This window comes from Electrophorus electricus, chromosome 7 (genome assembly GCF_013358815.1).
Source record: "Electrophorus electricus isolate fEleEle1 chromosome 7, fEleEle1.pri, whole genome shotgun sequence".
In the NCBI taxonomy this organism is placed as follows: domain Eukaryota; kingdom Metazoa; phylum Chordata; class Actinopteri; order Gymnotiformes; family Gymnotidae; genus Electrophorus; species Electrophorus electricus.
This window is the reverse complement of record NC_049541.1, coordinates 10,840,331-10,855,615: the sequence shown is the minus strand read 5'-3', so window position 1 is coordinate 10,855,615 and position 15,285 is coordinate 10,840,331. Positions and strand designations below refer to the sequence as shown.

Genomic DNA, 15,285 nt, shown 5'->3' with positions numbered 1-15,285 from the left:
AACTACAAACTGTAGACATGAAAACTTCGCCTCCAAAACAGTATGCGTAGAAATTACGGCTCTGCCCCACCTCCCCAGAGCTCCACAGTTCTAAGACAATCTGAAAATTGGGAAAAATGTAAATTACCCAACATGATTTTTATACCTAAGAGGCCATCCATCCGTTCTCTGAACCTACAGGTTCTTGACATTTATTCTGTCTCACTCTTTCCTCCCTCTCACTCCTGCCTCCCTCTCCTTCTGTCATCTCTCTCTCTCTCTCTCTCTCTCTCTCTCTCTCCCTCTCTCCCCTACTCACCATTCCTCTCCATTTTCTGCATAATTAAACCGAGCAGACACTCGCGCGCCGGCCTGCGTCCGTGTGCATTGCGTGCTCAAGTGCGTGCACATGGTGGACTCTGCTCGACTCCACGACCTCCATTAGCTCACCCCATGCTATGCAAGCGCAACGGGCCAGATGCTTGCGCAAGGCAGGTGTGACGCCCGCCAACAGCCAGGGGATGGGCGCTAAGTGGCGGGTGACTTTACTTTACAAGGTGCACCGTGGGAGTCAAAAACGGAGACCGATTGGCTCTAAAACAGTCGTGCGGTTTTATCCGTGTTCAAAGCTCCGCCCCCTTCCCGACCGCTCCTCCGGCGACCACGCGTCGCACTCCGCAAGGGGAAGGGGATGTCTGCCACCAACGCTGCTTCTCCGGCGGCCCACGCCGACAGTGCCCGGTGAAAGGACGAGGCGAGGTTCAAGCCGATACCTGGACCAGGGGCAAGGCGAGTCAGCCCTGTGCATGAGTGCTCCAGGTGGATCCGTGCTCCAGATACAGCCGGAATAGCCAGATAGGCCTTCATTCAATCTGCAAACATGATGAAGTAGTGTGAAGCGCGGGCGGTCAGCATTAAATCTCACTGTCCTTACCTCTCTCTGTACTCCTTTCTCGTCTGCTTGAGAAATGACATGCCATGGTACTCTCTAACTTTCATTTTTGTTCCCCTTTGAGGCTTCTCTCTCTCTCCCCTACCCTCTTTATCTCTCTCTCCATCTCTCTCCCTCCTACCCTCCTCCTGCTCTCTTTCTCTGCATCTCTGCATGTTCATCTTTCAGAACCCCCCCCCGTCTCTTCGTCTCGCTTTTCTGGTGATTAATGCAGAGAATAGATGAATGGAGCACCCTGCCAAAAGGTCTAGCTCAATAGTCTCAAAATTACTTTCATATTGAGAGAAGTGTATACATATTTCTCTTTAAATCTGTTTGGAAGGAACTCATTTAGGAGGATGACTAATGAATTATTTATGATGTACTCACACTCTTGTGTCAGAGATGCTTGCAGAAAATTCTTGTTTCAGTTCCAAGACAATTACTTGGATACTGCGATCAATCTTTTGATTTTCATCTCTAAGCGACCAGAATGTGCTGAATCATGGGCTTGGGCCAAATGTTGCTGTAATATCTGATTAAGTAGCATTCAAGATACAGGTCTATCCTAGGGAATGTCATAAGGAAATATGAGAATGCCTTCTTGCTTCTAATCGCACTGTAAATAAATTACATACATGCTGATCCCTGCTGAGTACATCAAAAATGTCACCCTCAGTCTCTCTATCTCTCTCTATGTCTAGCTCTCTTCGTGTGTGTGTGTGTTTGTCAGTATTTGCACTGAGCTTCTGGTCACAGAACAGCAGCTGTAGCAGAGGCTCCTCATTAAAAGATTCGACGAGGCCGTGTACACTGGAAAATGTCAATACACACACACACGAATGGAAACGCACGCACGCGCACACACACACACACACACACACACATAAAAAAAAAATGGCTCTGGGTGGTCCCTTGTTGCTATGCAAATGTATGCATATCAGCCCACTAGCTTGTTCCCCCTTTTCCCAACAGATAAGAGGATTCCAATTCAGTGAGTGAATCTCAGAGAGTCCACTGCAGGATCCGTAAACAGCAGTACCCCACTGTTTGAAGCCGGCACTGGGAAAACAGGATATGCTCGGGTGCAGCTGTGATAATTATGATTGGCAGTGACAGTGGGATTTGTTGGAATAAAATAGCTAAGGAAATGTTCTCTAAGTGGTGTTTAGGCTGCAGTTGTTGCTAAAAGAAATCCTTTTGTTTGTGAAGTACTAACAGTAGAATTAATTACTTCCTTGATACCGATATTATTATTGTTCTCCTTGGTTCTCCTTAGATCTATACCATTTATATACCTGTGTGTATGTGTGTGTGTGTGTGTGTGTGTGTGTGTGTGTGTGTGTGTTAAGACCATGGTATACCGGAGTGAACTCTAAATTGGAGAGGTTTATTTTTATAACCAGCCCCTTGCAAAAAGCATCACAGTCAAAATGACAATAACAGGCTTTGGCAGCCTGACCAGGGGCAAGAATCAACCTCATGGTCATTTAGCCTGCAGGCTGTGGTCAGCAGAGAGAGACATGGGGCGACAGAGACACAGGGAGAAAGTGAGAGAAATGGGGACACAGAGGGACAGATTCATCCTCTCCGTGCAGACATGGCCAGGCATTAAGTTGACATTTATGTGGCGTGAACCTTCTGGGAGCCGAGGGTGGACGAGCCGGGTCACGTCCGTGAGGCTGACCCCCGCGAGCCTTGGACGTCAGCGCAGCCTCTGGCGTTCTGGCAGCCCGGGCGGAGCTGCGACAAACTGCTGAAAGGTGGTGTGATGGGAAGACGAGAGGCAGGAGGAACGTGTCATGGCTGCTGAACTGTGGGGCTGTCATTGAGGTCTGAGTCGCATGGTGGTGGGTGGTCATTCAATAGTGGGGGCTAGGGAGCAAAAATGGGTTTTATCTAAGAAAAGGTTTTGTTGAAGCGTTTGTCATTTTCAGACACTGAGGGGCTATTGAGGAACTATATCATTTTGTGTGTCTGTGTCTGTGTGTGTGTGTAAGAGAAAGAGAAGTAGAGTGCACCTGTGTTCTTGATTGTGGTATCAGATGAGCTTTCAGGCTCCGAATTGTCCTGAAGGATTTTTATCACATTCTAAGGATAGTGGAGCCAGAAACAGAATAGTGTTTCGGTTGTTCCCTTTGTAATACGTGGCAGGAGCTCTTTCTGGGTTAAGTGTGATATAAGTGTACCAAAGGCCTCCAGGGTGTTATTGCCTCACCTGTATAGGATGTTTAAAGACACGATAGCCCCATTTCTGTGAGATTTATCTTGTTTCTGAAGTGGAGACACTCCGTCATATTCCGTTAATCGTGATTCTGCACAGAAGGCTACTGGGAACTCATTATTTCCAATTCACAGGCAGGTTTTCAGTTAAAGATTGTTTGTTTTCAATCTTTTTTTCCTCCCAGAACTCTTTCATGAAGTATTTTGTTGACTTTCCTTAACTCTGTGTCCTCCAAGTATGTTCTTTTTTGGTAGAGCCAATAATTTATTTCTTCCCCATGAATTTGTCATTCAAACATTTCGAAAGTTTGGTTTAATTTAGATTATTTAATTCATCTGCAAAGTCCCCTATCCAAACTGAGCTTCTAATTGGCCTTCTGATTGTCCTTCTTGAACTGACAGCCAATCACACCCAAACAGCTGCTCTCAATTTGCATACAGTGCGCTGCTTCTAAATCGGAAGGATTAACTATGGAATTGACTGGATGGTTCTAGTCAAGCCTCCAGAATCTGTTTTATTTATGCATCTTCTGCTGAGATGGTAAACCTCACCCCCTCTTGTGTTTTTTTGCAGGATTACTTAATGACACACATGTATGGAAATGCAGCCAGGAATGACTTGTGGAACAAGTTTTCTGAGGTAAGATTCCGATCATACAGTAGCATTTTTATGATTTGCCCCCAGGCCTAAAGCAGGGCGGCTAGAGAGAGGAGGTATGAAATTGTGGGTGCCCAAACTATTTATACCCCTCTCAGTCTCCTGGAGAAGCAGTGTTACACAGCCATTGCAGTATGTAGGTTAACTGTCCTTGCATGCACACACACACACACACACACACACACACACACACACACACACACACACACACTTTCCATGAATTTATGATGATTTATTTTCCCAAATAAGTATCTCCACCTTTTTCTTTCGTCTTCACAGCCAACACTGTGGAACATTCATGCAGAGCCAGGACAGTGAATAAATAAATAAATAAATAAATAAATAAATAAATAAATAAATAAATAAATAGAAGTCTGGCAAACTCTATGACCATAACTTTCATGATCAGGGATGGAGATCACGGGTGTCACATCCCAGCAGACTATTTCTAACCCTAGACCAAATGGTGTTAGTGGAGTTATATGGCCTGCCCATCACTGGGACCCAGATCTGGCCTGGGGTTTAACTATTAGAAAAAGATAATCTGAGGGTTTGCTCGGTGAAAGCACAAACACTCCTGTTCGCATTAAGGTGGGCATGGGTGCTCACACTTTTCCTGAGGCAAAACAAGCCAGGTGTATTTGCGTCTTGGACACGGCACTTCCGTTTCCCTCCAAGGCAAGTTCGGGGAATTTCACTCCTCTGAATTATGGAGCCAGATTATCAAGTCCATCTGTTTCCAGCCCCAAGTTGCAATACATGCTACTTTTTTGTCTGCTCGAGCAGAGCGAAGCTAGTCAGGTAGATCAGAGGCTGTCACAGTCCAGAAAGACGCGTGATAGTCCCCGCCGGTAGCGCCCTGCGCTAATCTCGGGGAGAACGTCATCTTAATGAGATTGCTTTCACAAAGTGTGGTCTGGAAAGTTTTGATCCATTTAACGAAACAGCGGGGATGTCTGATAGTTATTAGCATCTTTATAGGTGATTGTCAGCGGTAAGTGGATTTAGATACGAAACTCCCCCCCCACCATCTACTCTGTGAGCTAAACTGATTCGACTCTCAATGCATGTGAAGGGCTTTGGCCAGGAGTCCTCCGTGCTGATCGCCCGTGTTCACCGCACTGACGAATATAATAGCGTTAGAGCCCCTGACAGGCCGTCATTTAATGAGTATGGATACGCAGCACATTCGTTAGCTCTTTGCAAAATCCAATTTGCGGCAATAATCTTCTTGCTCTTAGTGCCACAAAGGCTTTAGTCGAGCCTGCCACCAGCAGTCGGGCCAGCCTACGCTCCCTTTAATTATTTCTGCATGGCATTGTGGCTGGCTAAAAAAAAAAATAAATAAAGTCAGCCTCTCGGAAAATGATCGTTAGGGCAGGTCTGTGTTGCTCGTCATGCCTGAGAGGAAGTGGTGCAGGAGAGTTCCACTCTAAGCGCACCGTGAGTCATCGCCCAGTGAGGCAGTCTGCGGCACTGTATTCTGAAAGCTCGTCCCCAGGAGGTTCCTTGTTAATACTCACTGACCAAATCACTGAGGAGCTATTTTTATCACTAACCACAAAAAATCAAAAACATCTCATCAACCCGAGCGCATCTCACTCTCCACTCTTAGTACCCCCCCCCCCCCCCCAGAGGTCTACGGCTGACTCGGTTCTACTGTGCTCTACCTCCAGACCCTCGCTTCGTTTTGTTTGACTTTACCCCCCCCCCCGTCCAGAGTGGGCACGGTATCCTGTTTACTGTGACTAAGAGAAGTTTCCATGCTCGACTGACCTGCCCGAGTGAATGTGTTCAGTATGAGGGACTCTGACAGAGTGCTTCGTCTCCTGCCCCCACTTCACCCTGCCAATCTGCACACTCCCAGAGCACCCCTGTACAGGCGCTTTCTGCCAAGGAAACGGTACACCAGGGCGATCCTTTCCCAATTTCATACATAAAACTCTGTCTACCTCTGACATGAAATTACACACTTCACCGGACGGCAGGGGACAGAAACGAGGCAAAGCTGAGGAAGGGATGTTGAAAGCATCTCATGGCGTCGTGTTAACAGAAACCTTTTGATTTGGAAAGAAAAAGCTCAAATGAAATGTTTAAAAGTTCTATTGGACAACTTTTCTGAATTGTATTTGTGATATCCAGTAGGCTGGGGTTTCTATCCAGGAGGGTAATTGCCCCATCTCTGCACAGAATCAGACCGGGCAAATGATTGACAGGCCATCTCAACCGATCACTAAAATATCCCCATTATTACCCAAAACATGGGAATGAAAAGCAGAGCCTGGTATGTGCGTGCGTGCGTGCGTGTGTGTTTAGACCAGTGACGCAGACGCAGATGGCGGGAAAAGGGGAGAATTTCACGGCAGCAGAGTGCTATAATCTATGTGATTTCGTTAGCACTCTCCTCTCCCACAAATGTGCAAAGAGAAAACAGCAGTTCCACCGCACTCTGCTGGATCTGCGGCTAAGGACTAATGAAAGGTGTCTGCTGTGCGGTTAAGAAATCTCAGAGAATCGGGCGTAGCAGGCGGCTGCGCTGCAGCGACGCCCCCACCCTTACAGTTGTAGGTGTGGCGGGTGGAAGCACCATCACCCACCCAGCATGCTTTTAGAGACCCCCGCAACCGAGGCTGATAGCTGTGTATCTGCCTCCCCCCGGCCCACGGAGTGCAGCGGATTTCTGGTCCATGCGCAGGAAGTTCTGGCCAGCGTGAAGAAAGCGGGTCTTTACTGGAGTAACAGTGGATATAATGATGTAATGAAACTCACACACAACTGCAAATCCAGAATATATTGAGGCATTTTTCACCAACATTTCAATACATGGACAACTCGCACAACAGGTAATGTGCCAGACTCCCGACGCAACAGATACACTGCAGTTTTGTTGAAATGTTGTGCAGAAGGCAGATACAGCAATGCTGCCGTGTTTATTTATTTATTGTTATGTATTTTTTGTGGTTATTCTTTTGCGCAAGTGCACATTCCCAATCTGGCAGGGTTTTGGTAAGGTTGGAGGTGGAGGAGCAGCTGAGGTGATTTCAGCATTAATAACTTATTCATACAAGCCCATTTGTGTAGGTGAAGCCAGATAATAGCAGGACAGAATAATCCGCTTTCCATATTACTGGGGACTATGTTTATATAACACTGATAAGAGACCTAGTACACACAGAGTACGAGGTTTTCTAAAGCTTACGCCTGCACCCACAACTCACTAAAGCTTTGTCCCATGTCGTTAATTCGAACTGAACGCCTCCTAATCAAGAGCAAGGGACTTCTGTTTGTTTGCTATGCAGTTTGTTCATGAACAAATTATATGGTAACTTGCAAATTGAAAGTAAATCAATAAGGTACTTGTCTCCGGATCGTTGGGTGTTTTTAGAGAGGTGACTAACCAAGCCTCCCCACACTCAGATTAGCCATGTCATTTTGTGAGTGGGGTGGGCAATTTGCAGCCTTGTGCGTGGCATCCTTTCAGATTACAAAAACTGAATTATTATTGATGTGAAAGCTCGGCATATGGCAGAATCACGGGAGGGTGAGGCAATCTGTTGCTTGGTTGCGTCTTGTGATATTTGTTCTGTGTTGGAAGCAGGAAAAATGGGCACACGTAAGGATCTGAGTGACTTTGACGACGGCCAAATTGGGACGGCTGGGTGATCGTCTCCGAAACGGCGGGTCTTGTCGGCTAGCCCGCCTGGTCAGACTCTCCAGAGAAAAGGGTTCACACTGGCTGTCACAGAAATGTGTCGGAGCGTACGGCGCCTCGAAGCCTGCTGCGTACACTGCTGTGTAGCCGCAAACCGGTCCGAGTGCCAGTGGCGCTCTGTCCACCGCCGAAAGCAGCTACTATGGGCACGTGAGCATCAGAACTGGACCGTGGAAGAAGGTGGCCTGGTGTGAGGGATCCTGTTTTCTTTTCCATCGCGTGGATGATCAGGGGAAGAGGTGGTGCCAGGATGCACTATGGGAAATACACGAGAGGCAGTGTGATGTTCTGGACAATGTTCTACTGGGAGACTGACATGTGCCATCTACCTAAACATTGATGCAGACTAAATAAACCCCTTCATGGCAACATATAACGGCTGTGGCCTCTTTCGCCAGGATAATGCGCCCTGGCACGCCGCAAAGGTTTATGAGAAATGGTTTGAAGAAAATGACAAATGGTTCAAGGCGTTGACTTGGCCTCCACGTTCCACAGGTCTCAAGCCAACTGAGCATGTGTGGGACATGCTGGAAAAACAAGTCTGATGAAGGCCTCACCTGGTAACATACAGGACTTAAAGGATCAGAGGTTTGGGAGTGTGAGGGTGCAGCACAGTGTTTTCGCTTTTTCTAGGATTACACTCCTTTGGACTGACACTGATGTTATTCCTGAGATCTCTTGGAGTCAGTCCTCCAGCTTAGGGGTCAGAGCTCCAAGCACTCTTATCACCACTGGGACAACCTTGGTGTTAACCCTCCGTGTTCTCTCCATTCCTCTCTATTATTACCACTGCTGTTTTCTGCATTTTATCCACCATCTACTATCAGAATCGCCAGGTTGTTGTAGCCGCCCTCAGGGTCTTTTCTACTCCCTTGTGGAAGTCTAATTTCCTTTGTCCTGACCACACTGCTCCAGCCTGAATGACATTCCTAGGCCCCGGTCAGGTGGATAAGTGAGTCCTTGTCTCTTTCTGTTCATCAAGGTGGAGGATGTGGCAGATGGTAGTTCAGCTCCCAACACTTCACTGTATCTGCTCCGACTGAGAAAATTCAGGCCTATGCAGAACAGCAGTGGGGACACTGTGGTGTGTGTGTGTGTGTGTGTGTGTGTGTGTGTGTGTGTGTGTGTGTGTGTGTGTATAAAATGCACATGACATACAGTATTGCTTATAATTTTTAAACCTTTAGTAAATATTACTTAAATGCAACCTTTGCCATTTTACTCATTAGTCATGTACCTCTATACATAGCCAGTGTTACAGTGTAACTACACCATTATGTAGTGTAGTATGTGCAGAAACGGTGTGTAACAAGGCTGTATATACCCTATGTACTTTGATGCTCTGTTTTCCAGTATGTAAGTATCAATTTGTACATACATCACAACTCTCAGGTCTTCATACTTGTACAGGTGTTAGTACTCAGACACCGGTGTTAGTGCTATTATTGCTCAGGTGCATCGATGCTAGTGCTCAGATGTTAGTACTGAAGTGTTTTTGCTCAGACACAGGTCATGGTACTCAAGTGTAAGTACTGAAATAAAGGTGTTAGTAGTCTGACACAGGTGTTAGTGTTCATACAGCTGGAAGTGTTCATACACTGGGAACATGCTGCCAAGGGCACATCTTTGATGATTACAGAGAGACTGATCCTGTTTGAATGAAACCTCAACGGCAGGAACAACAAAATCCCATCGGGCTTTATCTGGAGACGGTTGATAACTGTGCTCTCTTGTACGTTGTAGGCCATGCAGAAGGAAGGGAAGGACATCAGCATAAAGGACGTGATGGATCGCTGGACTCTGCAGATGGGCTACCCTGTGGTCACCATCAGCAAGAATGACAGCCTGGACCATACCATCACCGTCATCCAGGAGCACTTTGTCTACGACACCGAAGCCAAGATCCACCATCCCGACCTTTTCAACAAAAGGTTCTTATCTTTGGCCTCGCTTCTCCTCTTGAACCCTTTGATTAAACAACAAAAAAAAGCATTTAATTGCTATTTTTTCTATTTAATTCCCTTTCTGTAGTAATTAAGCCACTGGTGCAGGTACAGCTCCCAAATTCTGGTAAAGCACAGCCCCCCACCCCCTTACTTCAACATATCTGAATCAACTCAATAGTTAATTACCCAACAGAATCAGGTTGGCACGAAGACAGCATTCAATTTGTCATTGTTGGCAAGCCCTGTGCGTATGGATCTGACTCTGCGATCTGGGCAGTTGGTGAAACTGATTAAGTACTGGCCCACATAATAAGCATCCCCCCCCCCAACATCCCCCAACATCCCCCAACATCCCTCAGCACGCTAACAGTCTTTGCTGGACCTGGTCTTCGTTTTTTGGCTGGTTTAAAGCCAGCCAGCCAGCGCGTCCTCCCCTCCGGGGCTTTTATGGTGTGCTTTGATCACGCGCATCTCAGCCAGAAATAGACACAGAGAGAGAGAGAGAGAGAGAGAGAGAGAGAGAGAGAGCAACAAAAAAATCCGCGGAGAGGCATGGGGGGTCGTGAAAGAATGAAAAGGGGAGACCCAGACAAATTTAGCTGTTATCTGTTCCGAAAAGCTGAAAATAAGAGGGTGACCTGGGATGAAGTGCATGAGAAAAGGCAGATCTGCAGACAGAGGGAGAGAGTGCCTCAGCAAATGAAAGCCCAAAACGGATCTTGCACCGGCCGCCGTGTTCTGTCCCTGCAGTAATCTCTCCGAGGTGGGCTGGGTGGGCCCATCAGTGGCCCAAGAGCGTGCGGTAGACCACCCTTCTGGTCGCTCCACTAGCTGTATTTACTGCACCAGAATAGGGGAAGGCCGGTTTGGTCCTGCCGAGCAGCACTTCTCTCACCCCCGTGAATGATCGATTAGGCTCAGCGTTTATATTTGTGTGGTCTGCAGTGACCTTTCACCTCCAGGTGCCCTCTGGAATGCTCTGCCACTTGCTGAGGAGGAATGGGCCTGCCAGCAGCAGACAGATTCGTTTGTGGCTCTCGTTAAGGCGGCATGAATAATTCAACGCGTCGCCCAGGTCCACTCGGAAAGCCTTCTTTTCTTATTTAGGCCTAAATGCTGCCAGCAACTTGTGACGAACTAGGAATATTAATGACGATCTCTCCGCTGGAGCCTGCCTGGGTCGTGTGTTGTGGGGGGAACGCGGATCCTTAGCCGGAGCGTCCGGACCAGGCCGTTCCGCTGCCATCACAGTCGCATTTGTTCCTCGCAATGAGTTCCACCTCCTCGTTCATTCTCCCTACAGACCTTCGATCCCTGTGGAGTCAATGATGTGTGCTGGTTGTGGCAGCTGGGGTCGAATTCAAACAGTCGGGTTCAGAATATGCACAGTGAACATTGACTGCCCGCTGCCTTTTTTTGGCGGCGGACAGAGGGAGGGCCTGCCAGCGGCACGTCCTGTTTTTATTTATTTTTTTAAAAAGCACTCGGAGTGAAGTGAGCCATTGCTGAATGGAGGAGTTGGATTCCCTTTCCCAGTCTTGGCTCCTCTCAGGGTTTTGTCCTCATGCCATCCTTGGGAACATTGCCCCCCACCCCCCACCCATCACGCTCACCCTTGGCTCACTCATTAGCCTTTTAGATGTGTTCATTTCTATAAACCAGCTTTGCAACAATGAAACGATAAGCAACGCAGCTAAAATTGGTCGTACTTTGACTCGTCTGACTGGCAGTAAAGCAGTGGGTATTTCAATAGGAGCGCCTCTCCGATTGTCTTGTGCAGATCACGAACACTTAGGAGCTCGAGTCTGTGTGTCAGCTGTTTGGATCCGAGTTCAGTGGTAATAAAGGGAAAGCAATCATTACAGAACTGGAGGCTTCTATCGTGCGATTCTCATAATCACAGACCCGGTGTTCTCCACGCATGGAGACGTGATGCATCGATCCGTTCGTTATCAACCCCACGGAAAACACAGGCTGAGGATGGGAGTGCGTGTGTGAGGGTTCGAGTGTGAGTTAATCTACCCATATATGTGCCAAGTGGCCAGTCTGTAGACAGGACACACAGTATGCGGAACTGTTGCTTTAACGTTCTTTTAAAAGCGTGGGTTTATGAAAAGCCGTTCCAGAGCAAAGCTGGACGTTCAGTCAGACTGGTAGCAGGACAGTGAGGGGAGCAGGTGGTCTTCCTCTTTTGTTCTATCCCTCGTTTTTCTCCGTCCCAGGCTCGCTCGCTCTCACAGGGTTTCGGCCCGAGCCTCTGACATGGCAGACGTCGGGGAGGGTTTCGGCGCACCTCTAAACGTACCGCATTGCCTCTCCACAGTCCCACAGAGAGTCCCAACCCAGCGCCACACCCAAATACTGCGTAAAGAGTGTGTTCAGAGTGTCAGACTGTCGGGCGGGTAATAGTGAGGGTCAGATGATGTGTGTGGGGTTTTTTTTGTTTGTTTGTTTGGTTGTTTTTTTTTTATTCAGCCCGTTTTTTGACACACAGAAGCTTCGGATTGAGCTGCACAATAGAAAGATGTCAGAGAGGAACTGTAGAAACAGGGTGATTTATACGAGCCCATTGTGTGTGTAACACGCGCTGTGGTGCTATGTCTTCTCTGCTGTAGGGACACTCTTTTGTAAGGAGCCATTTCTGTTGCACCTACTAAGTCTATAGTGTCCCCCACCCCCTTCATCTCCTAGGGAAATAAAATGAATTTGTGAGTGGGTTCTTCCTACAGAGAATGTAGTTTCTGACAGCATGCGGAGCCGCCGCCATCGCTACTGCAGTTACTAAAGAGATTTGGATGAACTGTCATAAGCGAGTTGGATGAAACAAACCCAGGCCACGGGCTGCATTTTCTAGCCAATCTAAAGATGGTTGCCAGTCGCAGAGAAAACCCCACGCAGCGTGGTTCAGTGTTTTTTTTTTTCCCCTGCTCTACACGTCAGTCATGTCATTAGCTAATGATCAGTCTCCTCGTGAGCTAAATCAGGTGATCCAGAGCGTGCAGAACATAGATCTGTGCTACGTGCCAGAGCCTTCAGGAAAACGGTGGCCCATGTTTGACAAAAGGCACACGTAATGAAATGGAAATAAATTATATTGTGTGCGTTTCAAAGCAACATATCTACGCTAGTCTTAAATGCACGCTAAGTGTCAGATTTAGATTTGTATGCTGCATTTGAAAACGGTTCACCGGTATTAACATCGGTAATGTGAATTGTGTTTCCCTTAGATGAAGTGGCTGTTCGCATTGCATAAAACTCCTCTCTAGCTATGACATTTTAATATCTAAGCAATTTAGCGATCCTAATTCACTCAATAGCATCAATATGGGAGGAAAGCGAACATAATTAAAAGGAAGAGAGTGCCTCCACAACCTGTTTATAATTCATCAAAGGAAGGTCAGGTGTACATAGCAGAGCCTCTGATACAAATCGCTCTAGACTGCGGCTTCATTAGGGCTGCGTTTCCACGCGCGTTCCTCACCAGTACCGTTCCGAAGTGACGTCTCTCGTTTACGGGTTCAGGCACGTGCGTTCCGACTGTCGGTCCCCTTCTGCGTTGATTCCCCGCAAAGATGAATGCGTCCTTGGTGGTGAAAATAAACAGCTAAATCAAATTAGAGGTTCAAGGTGCAAATTGATTTCCTCGTCACCCCGCAGAGCTGCGTGACTGTAACGGGGGGGAGGCAATTACTCCCCTTAATTACGTTACCCCCCCCCCCCCACACCAATTCTCCCCACCCCAAACCCACTCGCCCCGCCCCTTCCCAGTGAATCCCAGGCAGCCCGGAGCATATCTCGTTGTGTTCGAGTGGCTGTCAGACCACACCAGGTGCTGCTATTGAAGCACAATTGCGTTGCGCTCCACTGCGATTAGTGAAACTGATATCCGTGGGGGAGTCCTAGGGTCAGCTAGATTTAAGTGGCAGCTGGTTGCACATGTGCACACCACCAATACACATGTTCTGTTGCTCAGCACCACCAGGCCAGCTCCGTGCGGGCTGGTTTTGCCTTGATCCTACGGATTTTTGTTTTTCTTTACCACCTTTAATCACCTATTTTACATCCAACGGTTATTGCACAAATAGCCAGAAGAGGGATAAAAGCACCTAGCCGCACTTGGTAATAAAATTACCGTGACATCTGGACGCGGCTCAGTTTCATTGCGGAGCTGAATAGAATAGAAAGAGCCTGATTGGTTGCATGCAAGGAAGAAGTCTCACCACCTCACACCAAGCATTTCATTAGCTACAGAAAGGGAAGATGTCTGCTCACTGTCCACTGATCTATGGGCAGCTGTAATAAGCTGTGATTAAAGGCTATTAGGGCTTTCCTTTCCCCGAGCCTCATTATTCTACACCCCACTGACACAGAGATGGGTCTGCAGTGTGTACATGTGCAGAGAAAGCCAAGCAAAGGCCAGCGAGGTTAGCACCACTCTCCACTCACAGAGCGAGGGAGGAGGGGAGAGAGAGAAATCCTCCCCGTGAGAAAGACAACGTCGCTCCACTCCGCGGACCTAACTAATATTTTAGTTCTGTGGGAAGCCGATCCAGTCGCTGCAGGGGTGTGTTTTGTGGAACGAGGAGAGACGTTTCGGGGGGTTTTTTTTTGTTTTTTTTCTTCCTGAATTGTGCATCGTCTGTAAGGTACTTCACCCTCAAGGTCAGAGCTGGCCGTGACAGGGTGTTGGTTTTTTTTTTCTTCTTCTTCTTTCCTGTGCTGGAGAAGCTGCTCACTTGGACAGGTTCAGACGGCAGGCACGCCCGAGTTCTGCGGGGGGGGCGGGGGGGCGTCCGAATTCCTGCAGTGCGACCGGTGGTGCTGAAGTCCTGGTAGGATACGAGTCATACCGGACATGGTGTGATCGGGTGGGTAAGATGGCACGCTTCCCAGTCTCTTTGTTGAAACACTATATGCAGAGTGTGAGCCAGTGTGGTTATCTGCAAGGTCACACCAAACAGAGAAGCCCCACAGAAGGCAGTTTATAAAATTGCTTTCACCCATCCATATGGTTTGAGAACCAGTCCAGGAGTGGAATTAGCTTTGACCGACATTGGGGGAACATTGGCAAATTAGAATTTTAAAAAGAATGAAATAAAATAGCCTTATAAATCAGTTAGAATGTGAGAGTTACGAATGTGCTTTTGTAGAATCTCTTGCCGGTGTATGGAGAGCCGGTGGTTGGTGCTCCTCTCCAAGTGTGCTGAATTGTCCAATGATGATGCAGAGGTCACAGGTCGAGAAGATGCATGATGGGTGATTGCACATGCATCGGAAGAAGCATGCGCCAGCCTTCACCCTCCCGGTTTGTTGGCATGGAAATTTAATTAGCTAGTGGGTGGAACTGGAAACAACTAATACTAGGAGAAATGTGGGGTTTAAAAAAAACTGTGATATTAATAATGTCCCCAAAGATGACACGGATTATCGCGATCTGTGCTGATGTCATGATCCACGGCAGTGCGATTACTTTACGACACGTTCAGTTTCTTTCCACTTTCCACTCTCTCGTTCGTTTCTGTTTATGAAGACAGACGTTTGCGTGTGCATGTGCGTGTGTATGTTTACGTGTTAATCCATTTTAATACATACAGATGGTGATGAGATTAGAAGATCACACAAGCATGCTTTTCCTCATGCTCTCTACCACTAGAGTCTTACAGAAATATTCCTTGTGTACTCTTCTCCAAGCATATGGCTTTGTTTTTATTGTGTTGTCTAATTGACTTCATAATGCATAATCGGATGCGTAATATGTTCCTAGGGCTGCTAGTTACCCCTCGAAGGCAGCCCACGACCTTGTTCAAACTTTCATGTGCTTCTTAGAAACCATTCA

General features: G+C 47.4%; 1 protein-coding gene across 1 annotated transcript in view; it reads left to right on the top strand.

Annotated features, from left to right (window-relative positions):
* Positions 1–15,285, top strand: part of trhde.2 (thyrotropin releasing hormone degrading enzyme, tandem duplicate 2) — a 142,846-nt gene that overhangs the window by 94,415 nt on the left and 33,146 nt on the right. Inside the window, exons 9-10 of the mRNA XM_026997268.2 lie at positions 3,708–3,773; positions 9,247–9,434. Of these exons, the coding sequence (XP_026853069.2) occupies positions 3,708–3,773; positions 9,247–9,434 (254 nt within the window). The remainder of the gene's footprint in view (positions 1–3,707; positions 3,774–9,246; positions 9,435–15,285) is intronic.